The sequence below is a fragment of the Ranitomeya variabilis genome, chromosome 2 (genome assembly GCF_051348905.1).
Source record: "Ranitomeya variabilis isolate aRanVar5 chromosome 2, aRanVar5.hap1, whole genome shotgun sequence".
NCBI lineage: Eukaryota > Metazoa > Chordata > Amphibia > Anura > Dendrobatidae > Ranitomeya > Ranitomeya variabilis.
This window is the reverse complement of record NC_135233.1, coordinates 31,672,435-31,692,074: the sequence shown is the minus strand read 5'-3', so window position 1 is coordinate 31,692,074 and position 19,640 is coordinate 31,672,435. Positions and strand designations below refer to the sequence as shown.

General features: G+C 43.7%; 1 protein-coding gene across 2 annotated transcripts; it reads left to right on the top strand.

Annotated features, from left to right (window-relative positions):
- The first annotated feature begins 1,242 nt into the window (after window positions 1-1,242).
- Window positions 1,243-18,059, top strand: LOC143804289 (mitochondrial amidoxime reducing component 2-like). 2 transcript variants are annotated; one of them, XM_077282238.1, is made up of 7 exons: window positions 1,243-1,568; window positions 5,977-6,150; window positions 6,555-6,720; window positions 7,187-7,327; window positions 14,663-14,727; window positions 14,812-14,883; window positions 17,843-18,059. In XM_077282238.1, the coding sequence occupies exons 1-7, from the start codon at window positions 1,351-1,353 to the stop codon at window positions 17,967-17,969; spliced, it is 963 nt and encodes a 320-aa protein (XP_077138353.1). In that variant the 5' UTR covers window positions 1,243-1,350; the 3' UTR covers window positions 17,970-18,059. The 2 variants fall into 2 exon arrangements, with proteins under 2 accessions (XP_077138353.1, XP_077138354.1); XM_077282239.1 differs by lacking the exon at window positions 1,243-1,568 and adding an exon at window positions 5,790-5,901.
- The last annotated feature ends 1,581 nt before the right edge of the window (window positions 18,060-19,640 follow it).

Here is a 19,640-nt window from a genome sequence, read left to right as displayed (position 1 = left end):
AAATAAAAAAAGTCACTGACTGGGACTCACGGCAAAACGCTGCAAAAAATGCGATGATGAATTGGGCCGTTAGTTCACGCCAGGTCTCCCTCAGGTTTCTGTTAGGCTATGTTCACACGGTGCGGTTTTTGGTGCGGATCCGCAGCGGAATTGCAGCTGCGGATCCGCAGCAGTTTTCCATGTAGGTTACAGTACAATGTAACCCAATGGAAAACAAAACCCGCTGTGCCGACGATCCTTTTTTCCCCAGGAAAATCCGCGCGGATTTGCCTGCAGAAAAAAGAAGTAGCATGTCACTTCTTTCTGCGGATTCCGCTGCGGGTTTCCAACAGCACCAATAGGAAACTGCAGTTGGAAACCTGCAGTGGAATCCGCAGTAGAAAAAGGACACAAATCCGCAGAAAAAAAGCACCGCGGTTTTCACTGCGGATTTTCCAAAAAAGGACTTGAAAAATCCGCAGTGAAAAAAGGATCGTGTGAACGTAGCCTTAGTCCTTTACCTTGTTCTATTCATTCTTTCCGCAGATAGAACACACCCAACATAGTCTATGGAGCCGTTCACATGTCCGTGGTGGTTTTTTTTTTAGAAACGTCTAAAAAAAAAAAAAAGAAATCTCTATTTTTCATCCAAATTGCAGATCAAACTCCCCCATTGTAATCAATGGGTCTCTGTGTGCGCCTCATCGCAGATCCTACTCCAGTCCCTGCTGGATGGAGTAAGATTTGTGGTTTTGTGAACGCTGCAGCTCTTTGTGAATTTGATGAATGTCACTCCCGCCTTGACCCCTGACAACTTTGTCAGAGCCGGACAAAAATGGCACAAGTCTTGAGTTGCACCAAAATTTTGCAACTTTTCAAATCTTTTTTATATAAAACGGCCTGAGTGTACAATCTGTGATCTGGATAGGAGATTTGCAATATATTTTCATCCTTTATGAAAAACACTGATGATAAAAACAAACGAACACTCGGCCAGTTTTTTTCGTATGTGGAAAATCCTTGATGTCTGAAGGAGACTTTATAGGTGATGTTCCCTGAGTAACCTGGAAAGGAAATAGTTAAAACGGCCTAATAATGAGGTTAACGATCCCGAATCACTGATGAGCCGCAGAGGTTTTTTTTTTTAACTCTATCCGTTCCAGAACGAGAGGGAAGAGTGGCTGGAGGAAATGACCTGATGGACTAAATTAATGATTGGAAATAGTTAAATAAGCGATCAGTGGCGGCCTCCGCCTGGGCCTGGAGCCAAGCTTTATGAAGAGGTGAACACTTGTTTTTTCAGCGCTGGCTCAGAGGTCAGTTGGGAGGAATTGAACCCTTCCTTTAGTTGTAGCATTTTTTTTTTTTGTCATGGAGGCCGTCCGCAAGCAGCGCAGTCTCCTGGTGTGCGCGGCCGGGCTGGTGGCGGTCACCTGGCTCTTTCTAGTTAGAAGGAAAAAGAAGCAGCTGCGGAAGGTTGGCGAGGTGTCCCAACTGTTCCTCTATCCTGTGAAGTCGTGTAGAGGAAACGCCCTTGAAGAAGCGGAGTGTAGAGAGTACGGGCTGAAAAACGGACCCCTCCGAGACAGGTACGGGGGATGTCGCCACCTGCACAGCACCGTGGCCTGGGACCGTGATCTCCAGCCGGTGGCTCTCTCACTGTGGTCCGACTACGACTCCTTGTACACTTTGGTAGTCGCGTCCTGTCGGGATGTGTTTGGAGTTGGAGTGTCCCAACCCCTGCGGAGCTTCAAATAGAAGACCAGTTACCTGGGGACCACCGTGACCGCACACACTGTTCGTAAAAGGGATTGTCCACTGTCAGGAAAGTGAGGCCCAAACTGTAAAATGACAAAAAAATGGGAAACTCTCCAGGTATTCACCCTCCGTGGGTCACCGCTGCGGTTCCAGACCCTGTGTTTTGGCGTCACTGAGATCCGCGGCTGTGCCAGGGTTGACCGCCCTCAACAACCCCATTCTAGTGACTTATGTTGGGTTCAATTTTATTTCTAGTAGTGAAAGGAACTTTTTTTTTTTTTTTTTTTTTTCTGTGAAAATAACGGCTTATTATAGGTCACGTTCACACATTCAGTATTTTCCATTATTATTTGTAGCCAAAATCAGGAGTGGAGAAAAAGTATAATAGAAACACGTCACCACTTATCACCCAGTCCTGGATTTGGCTTAGAAATACTGATGTAAAATACTGACCAAATACTGAACGTGTGAATGTGGTCTAACAGGACAGTAGAGCCCAGCAAAATTTTTTTTTTTTTTTTTTTCCTTTTTTCAGTTGGGTCTTGAGTGTCACATTTCAATTTACCATATAATATACTGGAAAAAAGTGAAGTGGGGTGAAATGGAAATTCCTGTAAATTTTTTTTTTTTTTAAGTAACCTAGCTGTAACTTTTATTGGTACAATTTTGTTATCCCTATGACATTTTTTATTTTTTTTTTAAAACAGATGCCCGTGATTTTTTAGCAGCTTAGATAAAAGGGCCAAAGAAAGTCTGTAGAAAATGCATGCAGCAGACCGATGACATCCGTGTGCTGTAGGTGTTTAACATTGCAAAGTACAGGAGAAGATCTCTAGCTTCTTTAGCCATACCGCGGTTTTATACGGGCATGTGAAGGGATGCAGCATCAGAAAACAGGAGTCACAACCTCCATTACTAAGCCACAGAAAACCTGACCAGCACCTGTGAGCAGAATAAAGCTAGTGTGAACAGGTGCAAGCGGCTCTGACTGCAGATCCAAACATGCGCATGGAGCAGCACTCTGTAAGCGCTCCGATGTATGCAGAGATAGGCTGCTATTATATTGGTTTTTCCCATACATGTATGGTGGTCATCATTTAAAGGGAACCTATCATCCCGTTTTTTAAAGATTAGATAAAAATAGTGTGAAATAGGGGCAGAGCTGGGCTTTACATTAGTGCCTTTTTGGTGCCTTTACACCCCCGTTAGGCTGCCGAAATACCTTTGTGAAGTGGCCGTTTTGTCCTGTCACTCAAGTTGGTCAGGTCGGATGGGCGTGATCACAGCGCTGTTTGTCCCCCAGGATCCTGCTCATCATTACGTTGGTGGTGTAGTGGTGTGCGCATGTCCAGCAGGCGAATCCACTGCCCAGGAGATGAATAAAAGCGCGGTCTTCGCTATTCAGCCGTTTACCGGTGGGCGCGGCCATCTTTCCTGTGGCCGCGCCTGCGCAGATGGAGCGCTCTGCTGCCCGGGGCTTCAGGAAAATGGCCGCGGGATTCCGCACGTGTGCAGATGGAGATCGCGGCGGCCATTTTCCTGAAGCCCCGGGCAGCAGAGCGCTCCATCTGCGCAGGCGCGGCCACAGGAAAGATGGCCGCGCCCACCGGTAAACGGCTGAATAGTGAAGACCGCGCTGTTATTCATCTCCTGGGCAGTGGATTCGCCTGCTGGACATGCGCACACCACTACGCCACCAACGTAATGATGAGCAGGATCCTGGGGGACAAACAGCGCTGTGACCACGCCCATCCGACCTGACCAACTTGAGTGACAGGACAAAAAGGCCACTTCACAAAGGTATTTCGGCAGCCTAACGGGGCTGTAAAGGCACCAAAAAGGCACTAATGTAAAGCCCAGCTCTGCCCCTATTTCACACTATTTTTATCTAATCTTTAAAAAACGGGGTGATAGGTTCCCTTTAAGGGGCTGTAGGGGTTTTTCCATATCTAACAAGACAGATGATCAACGCAAGAGTGCCGACAGCCAGAAACCCACCCCACTGATCACAGGAATGGAGGAGTAAGGCACATGTGGGACCACTCGTCCACTGATACAGGGTCCCGGAGATGCCATATAGTTATCAATCTGGTGCATAGGATATTAATGTTGTTTAGAGGACAACCCATTTAAGGTGGAAATCCACCTTGTATGCTTTAAAGGGAACCTGTCACCAGTAATAACGCTGTTAACCTGCACATATGGGGTTAATCTGCAGGTTAACAGCGCAGCCAAATACAGTGGGGAGAAAATGATCTTTATTCTCCCCGCCAGTATTCAGTCATGGGGGCAGACCACTGATGGAAATTACTTGGATTATTCCTGTGTAATGTGCCCATAGCAGGACTGAGTAAGACTAAGTATGGAGCCAGTTATGTGACATTATGGGCCCATGTTCAAGATTTTGGAGGGGTCTGTTGGAATTTTTGCCCCTTTATCCAGAAAATCATTTGTGAGGTCAGACCCTAATGATGGGGAAAGGCCGGGATCACAGACCCTGATGATGGGGAGAGGCCAGGATCACAATCGCCTGTCTAGCTGTTGTTTGGGGCTGAGGTCTGGGCTCTGTCAAGCCGGTCATGTTCTCCCTCCATGTCTGTATGGACCTTGTGCGCTGGGGAACAGTAAAGGTCTTTCCCCAAACTGTTCCGACGAAGCTGGATGCTACAATTGTCCACAATGTCTTGTGCTAAAGAATTAAGATTTCTCTATATTGGAGCTGAGGGGCCTACCCTGACACCAAATAACGGCCCCATAACCTAAGTAGGACCCTGTCCTTTATTTCCATATAGTGTATAAATGCAGGGTATGACTGTAGGATCAGACTACACAAGGTTTGTTTGTAGTCTGTAGCCATGGAAATGCATAGGTCTGTGTAGAAGATGCAAACACGAAATGGTAAAACATTTAAAACAAAGCTTGTATTTTTCCTTTATTACTATTTTAGATGCATTGTCATAATTAATTAAAAAGTTCTCCATTCTGAACATTCTGAAGGATATATATATACACACATATATATATACACACATGAGGGGTTTGAGGATGGATTTGGGTACTCTTGCAATAATCAAATGACCTGACTGTCAGACTGAAGCCACGTGTGGTCACAAGGCTTCCTATACTGAAAATACAGCCTCGGGTCTCGATGTACGAGGGGAGTTTATAGGTGTAGTCATATGAAGGGTTAATGCCAATAGTGGGGTCAGATTAGGTGACTCTGACTCATGTCACATAACAAATATACAGTTGCTAAGATAAACCCTGGCAGGCTCAGTAACTCATGATATAACATGGCCGTTCTAGCAATTCTAAGACCTTTGCTTTTAATGTTTCATGCATCGGCTTGCGAGAGGATTCCCAACAAGTCCATGATTCTCTCACAAAATGTCTGGCCGATGCCAACTGAACCCCGCTATAGAACAATGTCCAGGATTTCTATATTGTGTTGGGTTTTTGAGTTTTGTGACCTTAAAGTAGAGGAGATGCCGGCTGGCCACCTAAACTTGAGCCACTGCCCTCCAGCCATGACTGGGAACACCCCTAAACTGGATAGATATGTATATATGTATATGATCCGGAGGGCACGGAGCCCTCCAAATTGTGAGCTGACCATATACTGGCTCCCAGATGAGAAGTCAAGCAATGGAAACCAGAACTTTTCCAGGAATGTATAGTCTCTGGTCTATCACCAACCCCGGGTCACCCCTAGTTGGCTCCTACAGAACCTCTTCTTTGAGTGAGAGGAAATGTCACCATACACTACTTTTTGGGCATCTGAAAGGGTATTGTGTATCGTGGGTGGCCATATCATTATAATTATTATTTTTTTTTTTTAACCCATGATGTCTTGAAAAGCAAACATCCACTCCATTGCTAGATGGTGTTTTTTTTTTTTTTTTTTTTTTTCCCCTCATATGAATGGGGTTGAGCTGCAACACCAGACATGGACAAGTGGTGTTTTTTTTTCTTCTTTTTTTGGGGGGGCGGGGTTGAATAAAGCCGATCCTTCTTGTAGAGCCAATGTAACCTTTCCCTGCATCTTCCAGTGGTTGTGCGCGAGGAGAATCTATGTTCCTGCTTTGCTTGTGGGCCCAGCCATGGGACCATGTTTGCAGTTGAAGACCATTCTCCTGAGAGTCTTGGATTTGAGATGCACATAAGGTTGACTAGGGGGGTGAGTAAATGGATGTGTATGAAATGATTATGACCTGACACCTGAATAATCTTTCATTCCAGACATTGGCTTGTTGTAAAGGAGGACAAGGTTCACGTTACAGCCCGACAAGAGCCACGACTGCTGCTGATAACTGCGACTGCTGACAAGGATCACTTAACTCTCTGTGCCCCAGAAATTGGTGTCCTCCAAATCCCGCTAGAACTGCCGAAAACAAATGCAGTCTTTACATGCAAGTATGTGATAGAAGGTTGCTCCCATACTGTACGTTTGCCTCACATCCATCGTGTACAATTTTCCAAACTTTCACTCAAGTTAAAGAACCACCTCTCCACTTAGTGGTGGGGTCCATTCCCAAAGCGCAAGCTGATCTTGGACCAGCATCTTTCATACATTGCTTGGATGACACAGGCCATAAAAGTAGAAAATGGGACTGCTCCTTAAAAGATGAATTTGTCGGTCTGTAGTCCGCATTAGGGGAGCTTGGTGTATACAGTGCCTCCTTAAGCTCATTTATGAGACATTACATGGGCCAAGACAATATTCTGCTCCCAGGTATAAGATCAGACTTGGGACCCTGAGATTCAAGTTGACTGCGTGTTTTCAGCACACGACTCCATTATGTTTTTTTTTCTTTCAGAGTTCATGGCAATGAGGTTCAGGGCAGAGACTGTGGAAATGAAGCCTCAGACTGGGCAACCAACTACTTAAAGAACGTCCAGACCTATCGTCTTGTTTATTTTGAAGAACATATGAAGACCAGGAATCCAAAAAATGAGTTTCCACTGTATACCGAGAGCGGTCAGGTGAGTCGGTGTCATGGTTGATGTTAAAGGTGAACTCTGGGTAAAAAAAACAAGTGATGCAGTCAAATACAGTGACATATATCTAGTGTTTTCTCACTTTCTGATTTATAAGGGAGCCTGGGCAGAGTTCACCTGCTTTTATCACTACTGACCTATTGGGGGGGGGGGGGGGGGGGAGAGACTCAAAAAAATGCCAGTCCTCCACCATACCAGACTGGTGAATTGGGTAAAAACTTCACTTTGACTCTGGTCACCAGGACTTTCTGCTTCTGATACTATTGGTACAGATAACTTCATGTAGTGCATGGAGGGAGTGGTAAGGGTAACACCAGGCATCTTGCTATAGACTTTGGTGCTGCAGAGTTCCTCCTGTTATCTTCCCCCAGCATCTGTGTTAATCTTCGTAATCATGATCAATTATTGAGTTTCAGCAATGCCCTGGCTTTTTTCCATCCTGGTCCTGCAGGTGGCGTATCCTGATCTTGCCCCTTATCTGGTACTTTCTGAAGCATCCCTTGAAAACCTAAACGCCAAGCTAGAAAATAAAGTATCCATGAGAAATTTCCGCCCTAATGTAGTGTTCTCTGGATGTGAGGCATTTGCTGAGGTAAGCTTTTCATTTATTTTTGTTTCATTTTTTTTTTTTTTGTTGTTGTTGTTGTTCCATCTTGATACTCCTCCATTACCAGTGGTGTACTTCTATAGCCAGTCCAGCCTTTACCGGCTGCTACCACAAGGGGGAGCTCAATGCACTTGATTTCTACTATTCTGCTTGAATTCATTGCAGTAAGCTCCCCCTAATGACGGCTGTATAAATCTGTATATAGTGAGCTCCCCCTAGTGGTGCCTGTGTAAACTTGTATGTGGTGGCTGTATAAACCTGTACGTAGTGAGCTCCCCCTAGTGGTGGCTGTATAAACCTGTACGTAGTGAGCTCCCCCTAGTGGTGGCTGTATAAACCTGTACGTAGTGAGCTCCTCCTAGTGGTGTCTGTATAAATCTGTATGTAATGATCTCCCTCTAGTGGTGACTGTATAAATCTATATGTAGTGAGCTCCTCCTAGTGGTGGCTGTATAAATCTATATGTAGTGAGCTCCCCCTAGTGGTGGCTGTATAAACCTGTACGTAGTGAGCTCCCCCTAGTGGTGGCTGTATAAACCTGTACATAGTGAGCTCCTCCTAGTGGTGTCTGTATAAATCTGTATGTAATGATCTCCCTCTAGTGGTGACTGTATAAATCTATATGTAGTGAGCTCCTCCTAGTGGTGTCTGTATAAATCTGTATGTAATGATCTCCCTCTAGTGGTGACTGTATAAATCTATATGTAGTGAGCTCCTCCTAGTGGTGACTGTATAAATCTATATGTAGTGATCTCACTCTAGTGGTGGCTGTATAAATCTGTATGTAGTGAGCTCCCACTGTTGGTGGCTGTATAGATCTGTATGTCATGAGCTCCCCCTAGTGGTGGCTGTATAATTCGGTTTATAGTGAGCTCACTAGTAACTGTATAATTCATATCCTCGGTCCACCCCTATAATGGTGACCGTTTGAATCCATATGCAGTGAGTTCTGCCTAGTGGTGGATGTATGAATCTTTATATAGTCGGCTCCCCCTAGTGATGTCTCTTTAACCCCTTAAGGACCAGAGGTATTTCCGTTTTTGAGGCTTATTTTTTATTTTATTTTTCCCCCTCCTGGCTTCAATAGTCTCCATGGGAGACTGGATGATCGCAGTTTCCAATCACCTGTGCTACATAGGGCAGACTATCATGGCAAATCCACAATTCATTCTTTACTAGATGAACCACCGGAAACTGTAAAGGATGGACAACCCCCCCCCCCCAAAAAAAATAAAAAATAAAAATCTGAAAACTCTTGTAGGGCGTCTGGATTACACCCTCGATGGGTGCAAATTCTGGATAATCGGTACATGCTTAGATCTCCCAAAGCCGTGAACCTTCCTGTCCATTGAAACAAGAAATGGGAATTACTTTTACAAAATCGTTTCTCGCCTCATGTGAAGGACGAGGATCTACTGCTTATGAATCGCTCAAGTGCCGCCATCTAGTGGGAGAAGTGTAGCACAACGTTTTACGCTGTCGGTAAAGTCGCACTTTTCATCAATTCGTGGTTTGTTTGTATTTTGGACGCAATTGCCACAATCTCTACAGAGCAATTTCACCGCACTTGGAATTTTTTTTATTTTATTTTTTTTCTATTTTTGAGGACCCAATGGTGTCATTCAAAAATACAATTTGTCCTGCAAAAAAACAAGCCCTCACATGGCCATATTGATGGAAAAATTAAAGTTATGTCTCTGGGAAGAAGGGGAGCAAAAACCAAACGCAAAAATGAAAAAGGGCTCCATCATGAAGGGGTTAACAATCGCTAAAAGAGGGAAGAATAGAAAGCAATTAAGGAAATCAGGATGGATGAAGAGAACTTTAAACACATGTTAAAAAGGAAGAAAATGTCTATCAAATGGAAAGAGGAGGCATATCTAAAAAACCTAATGCAGTCCTGGATTGACATCTTCTGTAAATCAGAAGCTCAAATTAGATCCATAAAATCTTCTTGACACTGAGATATGGTGGCTCACCTACAATCTGTGGATCTGCAGCCGCTAAATTTCGCAACCAAAAGTGCACATTATCCTGGATCAGGTTAGCAGAATCTGAAATATATATACTCTAAATATCTAATATATAAAGCTGTATGTGTGTATGTCCAGGATTGGCATCTGAACCGTCGCAGCTACAGCCACAAAATTTTGCAGTCACACGTCTGGACCCCGAGAGCGTCATAGGCTATGTTATGAGGTGAAATTTTAACCCCGCGCTTTCCAATTCACCAAACAATTTTGCCCCTATCTACATAATGGGGAAAAAGTGAAAGGAAAAGTGTTGGAGGCAAATTAACTGCTGCCAGATATGAACAAGGGGGACTTAAAGAGTGAGAGCGATGGCGCCAAAGAGTATATACTGTACAGTTGCTAAGGTGGGGCCCCGACATGGGATACTCACCACCACGGGGATATGAACACACACACAAAATGTGCCACACACTACCACGTGCTCGAACACATATACCACCCTCAGCGCACATTTCACCACACATACACCAACCTCGCCACATAAAAGTCGAAACACAAAAGTCGCCGCTCAAAACTCGCCACGCGCAAAACTCTCCACATGCAAAACTCGCCACACGTGCAAAACTCACCTCATGGAAAACTCGCCACACGCAAAACTTGCACACGCGGAAAAATTGCCACATGCACAAAAGTTGCAACACATGCAAAAGTTGCCTCACACAAAACTTGCACATACTCAAAAGGCACCACACATAAAACTCGCCACGCGCAAAACTTGCTGCACACAACTTGCTACACTAACTTGTCACATGCAACTCGACACACAAAGTCGTTACATGCATGTCGCCACACGCAACTCAACACACACAACTTGACACACGAAACTCGCCCTAAAACACACACAAATCTGGTATTATCCTTCAAAAATAAAAATCTGATTAATAAGCAGACAAACTACAAGAGCAACAACTGTACCATATAGGAATCCGGCAGCTGTCAGTCACATGACCAGTCTATTATGTGTATGTGTGAGCTAATATATACTGCCAGGGGTGGGCTTACTGTTGGCTGGAGATTTATCAGGCTGCCAATTTAGCTTACAAATACTGAGGTAAAAATACTGACCAAATAACGTGTGAACGAGGTCTAATACAGGAGGAGATGACATACAGGTATATACTATTTACAGGGGAGATGACACACGGGTATATACTATATACAGGAGAGATGACACAGGTATATACTATATAGAGGAGGAGATGACATACAGGTACATACTACATACAGGAGGAGTGTTGTGAATTGCGTTCTCGGACTCCCTCCTGTGGTCAGGAATGGTACTTTGGTGAGTTCTGTTCTTGGACTCCCTCTGGTGGCTTTGAGTGGAACTGCTGGTCCTTGAGGTTGGCTTTCTCAGCTGCCCTCATTTATTGCTAGGCTGGCTTCTCTATTTAACTCCACTCAGATCGTTACTTCATGCCAGCTGTCAATGTCTCAGTATTGGTTCAGATCTCTCTTGGACTTCTCTGACCTGTCTACTCCAGCAGAAGCTAAGTCCCTGCGAGTTCATTTGTTGTTATTGGTGCCTGAAAATATTTCTTAGTACTGCTAAATTCTAGTCCAGCTTGCCATCATGATATTTCCTTGCTAGCCTGAAGCTCTGGGGGTGCAGAGTTGCACCGTGAGTCGGTGTGGAGGTCTTTTTGCATACTCTGCGTGGTTTTTGTAGTTTTTTTGTGCTGACCGCATAGTTCCCTTTTCTATCCTCTGACTATTTAGTGAAGTCTGGCCTCCTTTGCTAAAACCTGTTTCATTCCTGTGTTTGTGACTTTCCTCTTAACTCAGTCAATATATGTGGGGGCTGCCTTTTCCTTTGGGGAAATTTCTCTGAGGCAAGGTAAGGCTTCTATTTCTATCTTTAGGGGTAGTTAGCTCTTAGGCTGTGAAGAGGCATCTAGGGAGAGTTAGGTACGCTCCACGGCTATTTCTAGTGTGTGTGATAGGAGTAGGGTTTGCGGTCAGCAGAGTTCCCACTTCCCCAGAGCTTGTCCTTAGTTCTAGTTTAACCATCAGGTCATTCCTGGTGCTCCTAACCACCAGGTCCATAACAGAAGATGACATACAGGTATATACTATATACAGGAGCAGATTACCTTCAGGTATATAGTATATACAGGAGGAGATGACATACAGGTATATGCTATATACAGGAGGAGATGACACACAGATATATACTATATATAGGTGAGATGACACACAGGTATATATTATATACAGGAGGAGATTACATACAGGTATATACTATATATAGGAGGAGATGACATACAGGTATATACTATATACAGGGGAGATGACACAGCAGGTATATAATATATACAGGGGAGATAAACTATATACAGGAGATGACATACAGGTGTATACTATATATAAGGGAGATGACAAACATGTATATACTGAGGTGAAAATGAGAGGTGTGAGGTGAAAATGAAAAGGTGTGAGTGCAAAATGAGAGGAGTGAGGGAAAATAGTGGACAAGTGTTAGGGGGGAATGAGAGGAGTGAGGGAGAAAATGAGATGTGAGGGGGGAAAATGAGGCGTGATGTGAAAATAAGAGAAGTGAGGTGCTATAACTAACCACAGATATTTACTATGCCCAGGCAACGCCGGGATCTTCAGTGTGTATGTATGTATGTGTATATATATATATATATATATATATATATATATATATATATATATATATATATATATATATATATATATATACACTTTTTGTTTTTATTGCTAATCAGAGATGACCCCATTTTCACTCTCCCCAGTGTTTATATTAAAAAAAAAAATGTTGAAGCCGAACTTTTAAGTTCCTACTTTGCAATCTGTGTTCTCTCAGAAAGCAAATGTAACATCAACTGATCTTCACTGCGCTATTGGAAGAATAGAAGAATGCACATGATCTATAAACAGGGAGATGCGAGGGAATACATAACTAGCATAAATGAATTCAAGTCTCCAGGGCCAGATGAATTGCATCCTATGGTACTGAAAGAATAGCAGAGGAAATTATTGAACCACTCTCCATAATATTTGAAAATTCTTGAACAGGAGAAGTTCCAGAATACTGGAGAGGAGCAAATGTTGTCCCCATCTTCATGAAGGGGAAGAAGGTGGACCCAGTGACCTTAAGTTCTATACCAGGAAAGATCTTTGACCAAGTTATTAAACATGTATGAGAGTGAAGTGTGTGTGTGTGTGTGTCTTTTGTTTTTGTTTTGTTTTTTTTAAAAAAAAGAGCTATCATGGGTTTGAAACTAGGAAGTTGTCAGACTAACTTTAATTTCCTTCTATGATGGAATGACTGGGTGGATCAGGGTAACGTGGTAGATTTAGTATATCTTGACTTCAGCAAAGTCAAATATCTCATACCATCCTTATTGAAATAAAGTATGGATTGGACAAGGCTACAGTTAGGTGGATTCATAACTGGCTCAGTGATTGGACCCAAAGAGTGATCACAAATGGCTGCGCATCTAATTGGAAGAGTTTCAAATTGGGTACCACAGGGCTCTGTCCTGGGCCGGTGTAGTTCATCTTTATCAATGATTTAGATGAAGGAATTGAAGTTATCTGATTAAATTTGCTGATGACACAAAGCTAAGAGGGACTGCTAATACTAGAGAAGAGCGAGGATTCAAAAATATCTAAAACAAATTGAACTGTGGGCAGCAACTATCGGTGGTTTTAATTGCAAAGTCCTACATCTGGCCAAGAAAAAATCATATACAGAATGGGAGGACTCAGGCTAAGCAACAGCACGTGTGAAAAAAGACTTGGGTATACTAATAGATCAGACTGCACATGAGTCAACAGTGTGATGAAGCAGCAGAATAGGCAAACACCGTTCTAGGATGTATTAAGAGAAGCAAAGCGTCTAGATCACTTGGTGTAATTATCCCCCTCTCTGGTCAGGCCTTATCTGGAATACTGTGTCCAGTTCTGGGCACTACATTTAAAAAAAAATAAATAAAAAAAAAAATTAACAAATCGGAGCAAGTTCAGAGAAGAGAGACCAGGATGGTGACTGGTCTGCAAACCATCAGTCAAAACAAGAGTCAAAAACGCACCCTTTTATATTTAAATTGAAGGTCTCAGAGGACACAAGGGCTGCTATGGTCTCGGTCTGCAAAAAATGTCCTATGAGGAACGGTTAGAGACTTTGGGAATGTTTACCTTGCAAAAGAGAAGACTAAGAGGAGACTTAATAGCTATCTACAAATATCTCAAGGGCTGTCACATTGTAGAGGGATCATTCTTATTCTAATTTGCACATGGAAACACGAGAAGCAATGGGATGAAACTGAATGGAAGATACAGATTAGCTATTAGAAAAACTTTTGACAGTGTCGGCTAAGCAATGAGTGGAACCGGCTGCCATGAGAGGGGGTGAGTTCTCCTATAATGGAAGTCTTCAAACAGAGGCCGGACAGACTTCTGTCTCTGGTTTACTGAATCCTGCGTTGAAAGGGGGGGGGGTTTGGACACCATGACCCAGGAGGTCCCTCCCAACTTTACCATTCTATGGGGGAGCATTGTAATCTATTGAGGACTATAGGCTGTGTATTATAATTTATGGGGGTTCATTATACTATGTGGAGGACTATGGTGTGTATTATGCTAAACATGCAAAATGCTGCCTATTCATCGAGTGATTGGCTTGTTTATGCTGGAACAAAAATCACTTTACCCAGCGGCACATCGCCTGAAAACCTCAGATATGCTGCTAAGATACTATAAGGGGGCAGATTGATCTACTAGTGATCATTCTGTGCCCATCATTCTTCCTCAGCCGGTGTAAAGAGGTGGAGAAACAAGTGTCTTACTACAATATTGCTGATCACGCTCGTTTAATGGCCTCAACCTAATGCATGTAAATACACCCGAAATGTTTGTGTGATGGTGCAATATGTGAGGGCCCCACTTTAACATTTTGTCGGTCTCCACTTTATCTAAAACCGGCCCTGGTGGCATGGTGGTCACACTTATGTCAAAAATCTGACTTCATGAGTGAGTAGTGTCACAGCTCGTCATGAAATGGACGACCCATGGCGATAACTCCCAGCTCAGCCCATTTTTGGAGTAGCTGGTAGAAACGGGAGTGAAAAAAGGCAACTTTTTCATGCAACTCAGAGCTGCGACAAAATTCTTCCCCACTTCTGAAGACCTGAAGGGTTCCTGGCATTGGGTGGATGCTCTATTCTAAAATCCTACAAAGTGTGCACGCATTTCTTTTTCTGATTGGCATTCAGCCGGCCGTCACCAGATGTTGTTGTTCATTCTTGTTGTCCTGCAGGACACCTGGAAGGAAATACAGATTGGCAATCAGGTGACTATGAAGCGCGTCATCCCGTGTTTCAGGTCAGTGTCCCCAATGTTCCCTTACGAGGTAAGCCAATGCTGGTATCAATAGGATCACGGACTCCTCTTTTTTTTGTTTGACAGATGTATCCTGACCACTATAGATCCTGATACCGGAATTATTAATATGACTGAGCCTCTGAAAACGCTGCGCAGGTTGGTAACTGGTGCTAACGGAGATATTTCCCTACAATAAAATATGACAAGTTCTTGGGGCTTTTTTTTGTGCTTACTGCTCTTTTTGCTAATGTCTCCATGGGAACAGTCCACAAACGGGACGTGTATAGGATTCATGCTAACCTTTGAAAAGTACAGTCCAGATTGAAGGGATCAGACTACTGTTTGTAGTTGTTCCCATGGAGACAATCTTCATTAAATAAAAAAAATCTAGTTGCACAACTCCTAAGCAAAACTATTTTTTAGAGTTTCTTCCCTTTTCATTTTAGAGCCACATATAACCACTTTTTAGTGAAGAAAAATCTCTGCCCTTTGATCCGCACCAGTCGCTGCCTGTGCTGAAGGCCCTAGCTATGTCTGGATTGTAAAACCTATAATGCTGTAGCTAAGTAGTAAGCCTACAAAAGAGGCATATACCGAATTCTAATGTGGTTTTTGTCCATAGAAATCGCTGGTGTATCACCAGTGGGCAGTCAGACAGGGGTGCCAAGGGCCCACCAGTAACCAAATCCAGGCCCCCATTTTTCTGGTTGATGCAAATGTGACTTTATCCTCTATCACAGATTTATATAACAATGAACTGGGTAGATTGTTAAATGAATAAGATTCTGCCTTTGTCTGTACATAGTGATTCAGGTATATTGTGCCAAGTACTGCTCATATAAGAAAGTGGTGGCCCATTCTTGCACAACGGCCCACCGGAGGATCCTCCTGCTCTCCTGTGGGCCAGTCCAAGCCTGCCAGTGGGGATCTCACAGCCAAGCAGTACCTTGGCCATACATGATAGTCTAGTTGACCAAAATAGATGTTTTCATCCAGTGACATTTAATAAGCAATCATTTCGGCCAAACGATCACATTGGGGTCTAGAAAGACTGCAGCCATGTTTAAATGTTTTGCCAAATAGTCACAAGGAATGATAGGCAAACCCCTGGATGTTTAGCCAAACGGTTAAAATAAATAAATAAATAAAGTTTGGGTACCAGAATAGAAGTAGAAGATGCCTATTCATTACTAATCCTATAGTTATATTGTAAATTAAACACACAGCCAGAATAAAGTATTTTTATTTGAAATAAAAAACACACTTTATTTAAGAGTTATGCTCACCGAATTCCCATTCCACTGAAGCCATGGTCTCCTGTAAAAAAACAAACAAAAAGGGAAAAAAAAACTAAATCCCTCACCTGTCTATCATTCTGTCCCCCACTGTAATCCATGTCTGGGATAAACCATTTTCAACATGGATGGTGCCAAAATGCGACTGTCAAGGCTGAGAACCACTGAGGAATGAGCTGCTGAAAGCTCGGCCTCAGTGACTAGCGGTGATGTCATCAAGGTTACCGCAGGTCACTGAGGCTGCATTCCCAGCCAGCACCTGAACTGTGGTGAGATCACTGGGAGATCTGCAGTGATTTCAGCACTGCACCATGAAACTTTCTCACTGTGCTAGTCGTGATGTCACAGAGGATACCATAGTTCAGGGGCATAGCTGGGAACACAGCCTCAGTAACCTGCAGTAACCTCAATGCTGAGCTTGCAGTAGCTCATTCCTCAGTGGTTCTCACCCTGGACAGTCGCATCTTGGCACCTCCATTACTATGCAAAGTGCCAGAATTGACACATCAATTTTTAAGCTGGCAAGGGCCGATATCCTTGGCCCCTTGCCAGACTGAGAATACCAGTCCCCAGCTGCCTGCTTTAGCTTGACTGGTTGTCAAAAATAAAGGAGGAAATCCTGCGCTGTTTTTAAAATAAAAAAAATAAATAAAATAAGCGTGGAGACCCCTCTATTCATATTCTTAATAACAGTCTTGCTATACTTGACAGCTGAGGGTTGCAGCCCACAGCTGTCAGTTTTGCCTTGCTGGTCATCAAAAATACAGAGGACCCCACACTTTTTTTTTTTTTTCTTTTAAATGATTGAGTGCAGATGCTGGCTGAATGCTCCCATCAGCTGCTGCGTGCTCTCGCTGTTAGCGACAGCAGGTGTAGGCTGATGGGAGGAGTAGTCCCACCAGTCCGATGCCAGTGACTGGAGGTAAACTTTATACCTCCCATCAAAGCTTAAGAATTGTGGATCTCTAAACAGCGGTAATGATTTTACCACCGAGCAAGAGGCAGGTTTTGCCACATGATTATGTAAATGACAGTGTGAGAAACACCCGGTGTTCGAAGAACTGAATCCGCACAGTAACCTGAACTTCCTGGTCAAGTCAGTGTTTGGGGTCTGTGCTCACAGTAGGGGTTTACTGTTTGGGTTTGCCCAGCTCTAGTCACAAGTCAATGGACGATCTGTGAAAAACAAAAAAGGCCATATGTCCCCCGTGGTTTCTCCCTGCACAATAATGTTTCCTTCTACCCCATGTGTGTGAAAATCCCCATTTTGATATGGCAGTAGACATCCACTCGGCCACAAAGTCATACAAATCCCATCAGCAACGTTTTCCCCTAACCATCTGTGGGAATGCTCCTGCGCACCCCAGGACCCCCATTAAACACCCAGTTTTGGGTGGGGTTTACATAATATATTTTGGCCTAGGAGTTTCAGAAAATTTAGGACGATTGGCAAGCATGTAAATGTCTTTGAAGGCCCTAAACTATATAATTTAGGCCAGGTATACATTTTTTTTAATTTTTTTTATCAATAAAAATAAAACGCAGCACCCTGAGTTTCATAATTTTTAATATTTGGCTGTTTTTGCAAAAAAATTAAACTTTTTATCTTAAATACTTGCGGGAGATCTGATTGTTTCCTATAGCAACCAATCAAAGCTCTGCTTTAATTTTATATTCTGCTACTGAAAAATTAAAGCTATGATTGGTTGTAATGGACAACAAGGCCAGTTTTTGTTTGATCTTAATTACACCTCTCCCCTCCCCCAATTTCATCTTTAACATTATGCAATGGTCTAATGAGGCTTTTAATGTTCTTTCAGTTATCGCCTTTGTGACACGGAGGACAAAAAAGTGTTCAAGTCGTCTCCATTGTTTGGGCAATATTACAAGATTTTGAAGAGGGGTAAAATAAGAGTTGGGGATCCGGTGTACGAAATAACGGCCTGACCACTGAATGGTTGAAATGCTGGACGGTACCAATTGGGATACTATATTCATGAAATTTATTAAACTCTTTGGTCAATTAGACAATCAGAAGCTTGTTGTTTTTTCTAACTGCCACAAATTGTGGAATCGGATGGAACAAGTAAACATACTGCAGATTATGATGTTGCTGTTTATGTACATGTGCCCCTTGGGGGTCCGTTCAGGTTCCCACTCACGTTGGCATCCTCCAGACATCTCGTGTCCCGGTGTGCTGCTGTCAGGTGCATCACACTTACTATAGGGCTGCAGGCCTCTTCTGAGTCCAGAAATCCATGTTCTAGAACCAGGGCAGCAATTAATCCAGGAGAAACAAGGTTCATATAAACAACCAAACTTTTACTTGGTGAATTGCAGCATTTACAGGAAGATGTAGAGGATAAGGCCCAAAGAGTTTTCATCTTTCCCACATGTACTGGGTACAACCTCCGCTCTGGTTCTCAGTATAGGTAGGATGTCCCTCTGACTTCTCTCTAGCCCTAGGGAGTCTTCACCACTGCTAGCTGTCACAGCTCCCGGGTATTAATGCTGCGGGGAGAGCTGCACACAGCAGCAACGGAGATGAGCTAAATGCCAGGTACTAACCTGGTAACCAACAGGACCTTAGACTTGTCAGTGGGAGGAGGTCAAAGGATGGAGCCAGATGCCGGGGAACAGAGAAGGGATAAACACTAGAGTTACCAATAAGCAAAGATCGGAGCCAGGAGATCACGAGGTACCAAAGGAACGAGACAGGGGATTATCAGAAGCCAAGCCTGAGGTCAGAAATCCAGAATAGCAAACAGAGTAACACACGGAGGACAAGGTAAACACAGTGCAGACCGAGCGCACACTCCAGGGTTCAGGCACACAAACCAAAGCAAAACGTGTAGCTGACAAAGAAACCCAGCTAGGAGTGAGTATAAATGCCCCTTCCATTTGAAAGAGAGGCCAACCATTTCAACCCTGAGAGAACGGGACATTAACCATGTCCTAACCATGACACTAGCTGTATATTCCAATTGCAGTCACCCCCCCCCCCCCCCGTAGCTTCACAGGCTCAGATTTCCCCAGGTCCCCGACATCATCTCGAGGTTGCCCCAGGCTATTAGACAGAATCACACTGAAGGGTATTTTTGGCAATCCACTGCTCCAAGTATTAGGCCCATGCTGCCCCTAGCAGCCTCTTGACTTAGGCCTGCTACTTCACATGCTGCTCTCCACTGGCTCTGCCACTTCCTGGACTTGCCACTAAGGCCAGCGTCACACACAATGTATAAAATATCGGTCTGTTTTTCACAGATGAGAATCGCACAAATGTTTCCATGATCTGTATGTCATCCGTGTGCAATGCGAGGGTGCGATTTCTCGCATGTAAGCATCCGTGTGACATCAGTATGTCGATTTTCTCACCGGCTTGCAAAATGGACATATAATGGATCCATGGCCTCAAATATTCTTGAAAACATATAGGCGCAGACTTCTCTCCTGACCCACGGTGAACTGACATCGTGGGAAAATATTCAGAAACTTTCCCATGCTACAGAGTTCATGTCCGGTCAGGCGGGGAGGCTGCGCATGCAGCTCTTCATTCACTCCTCCGTGGCTTACAGCCTGGCCGGTCGCATTAGCTCCGCTCTGGGTTGTAAACTATTT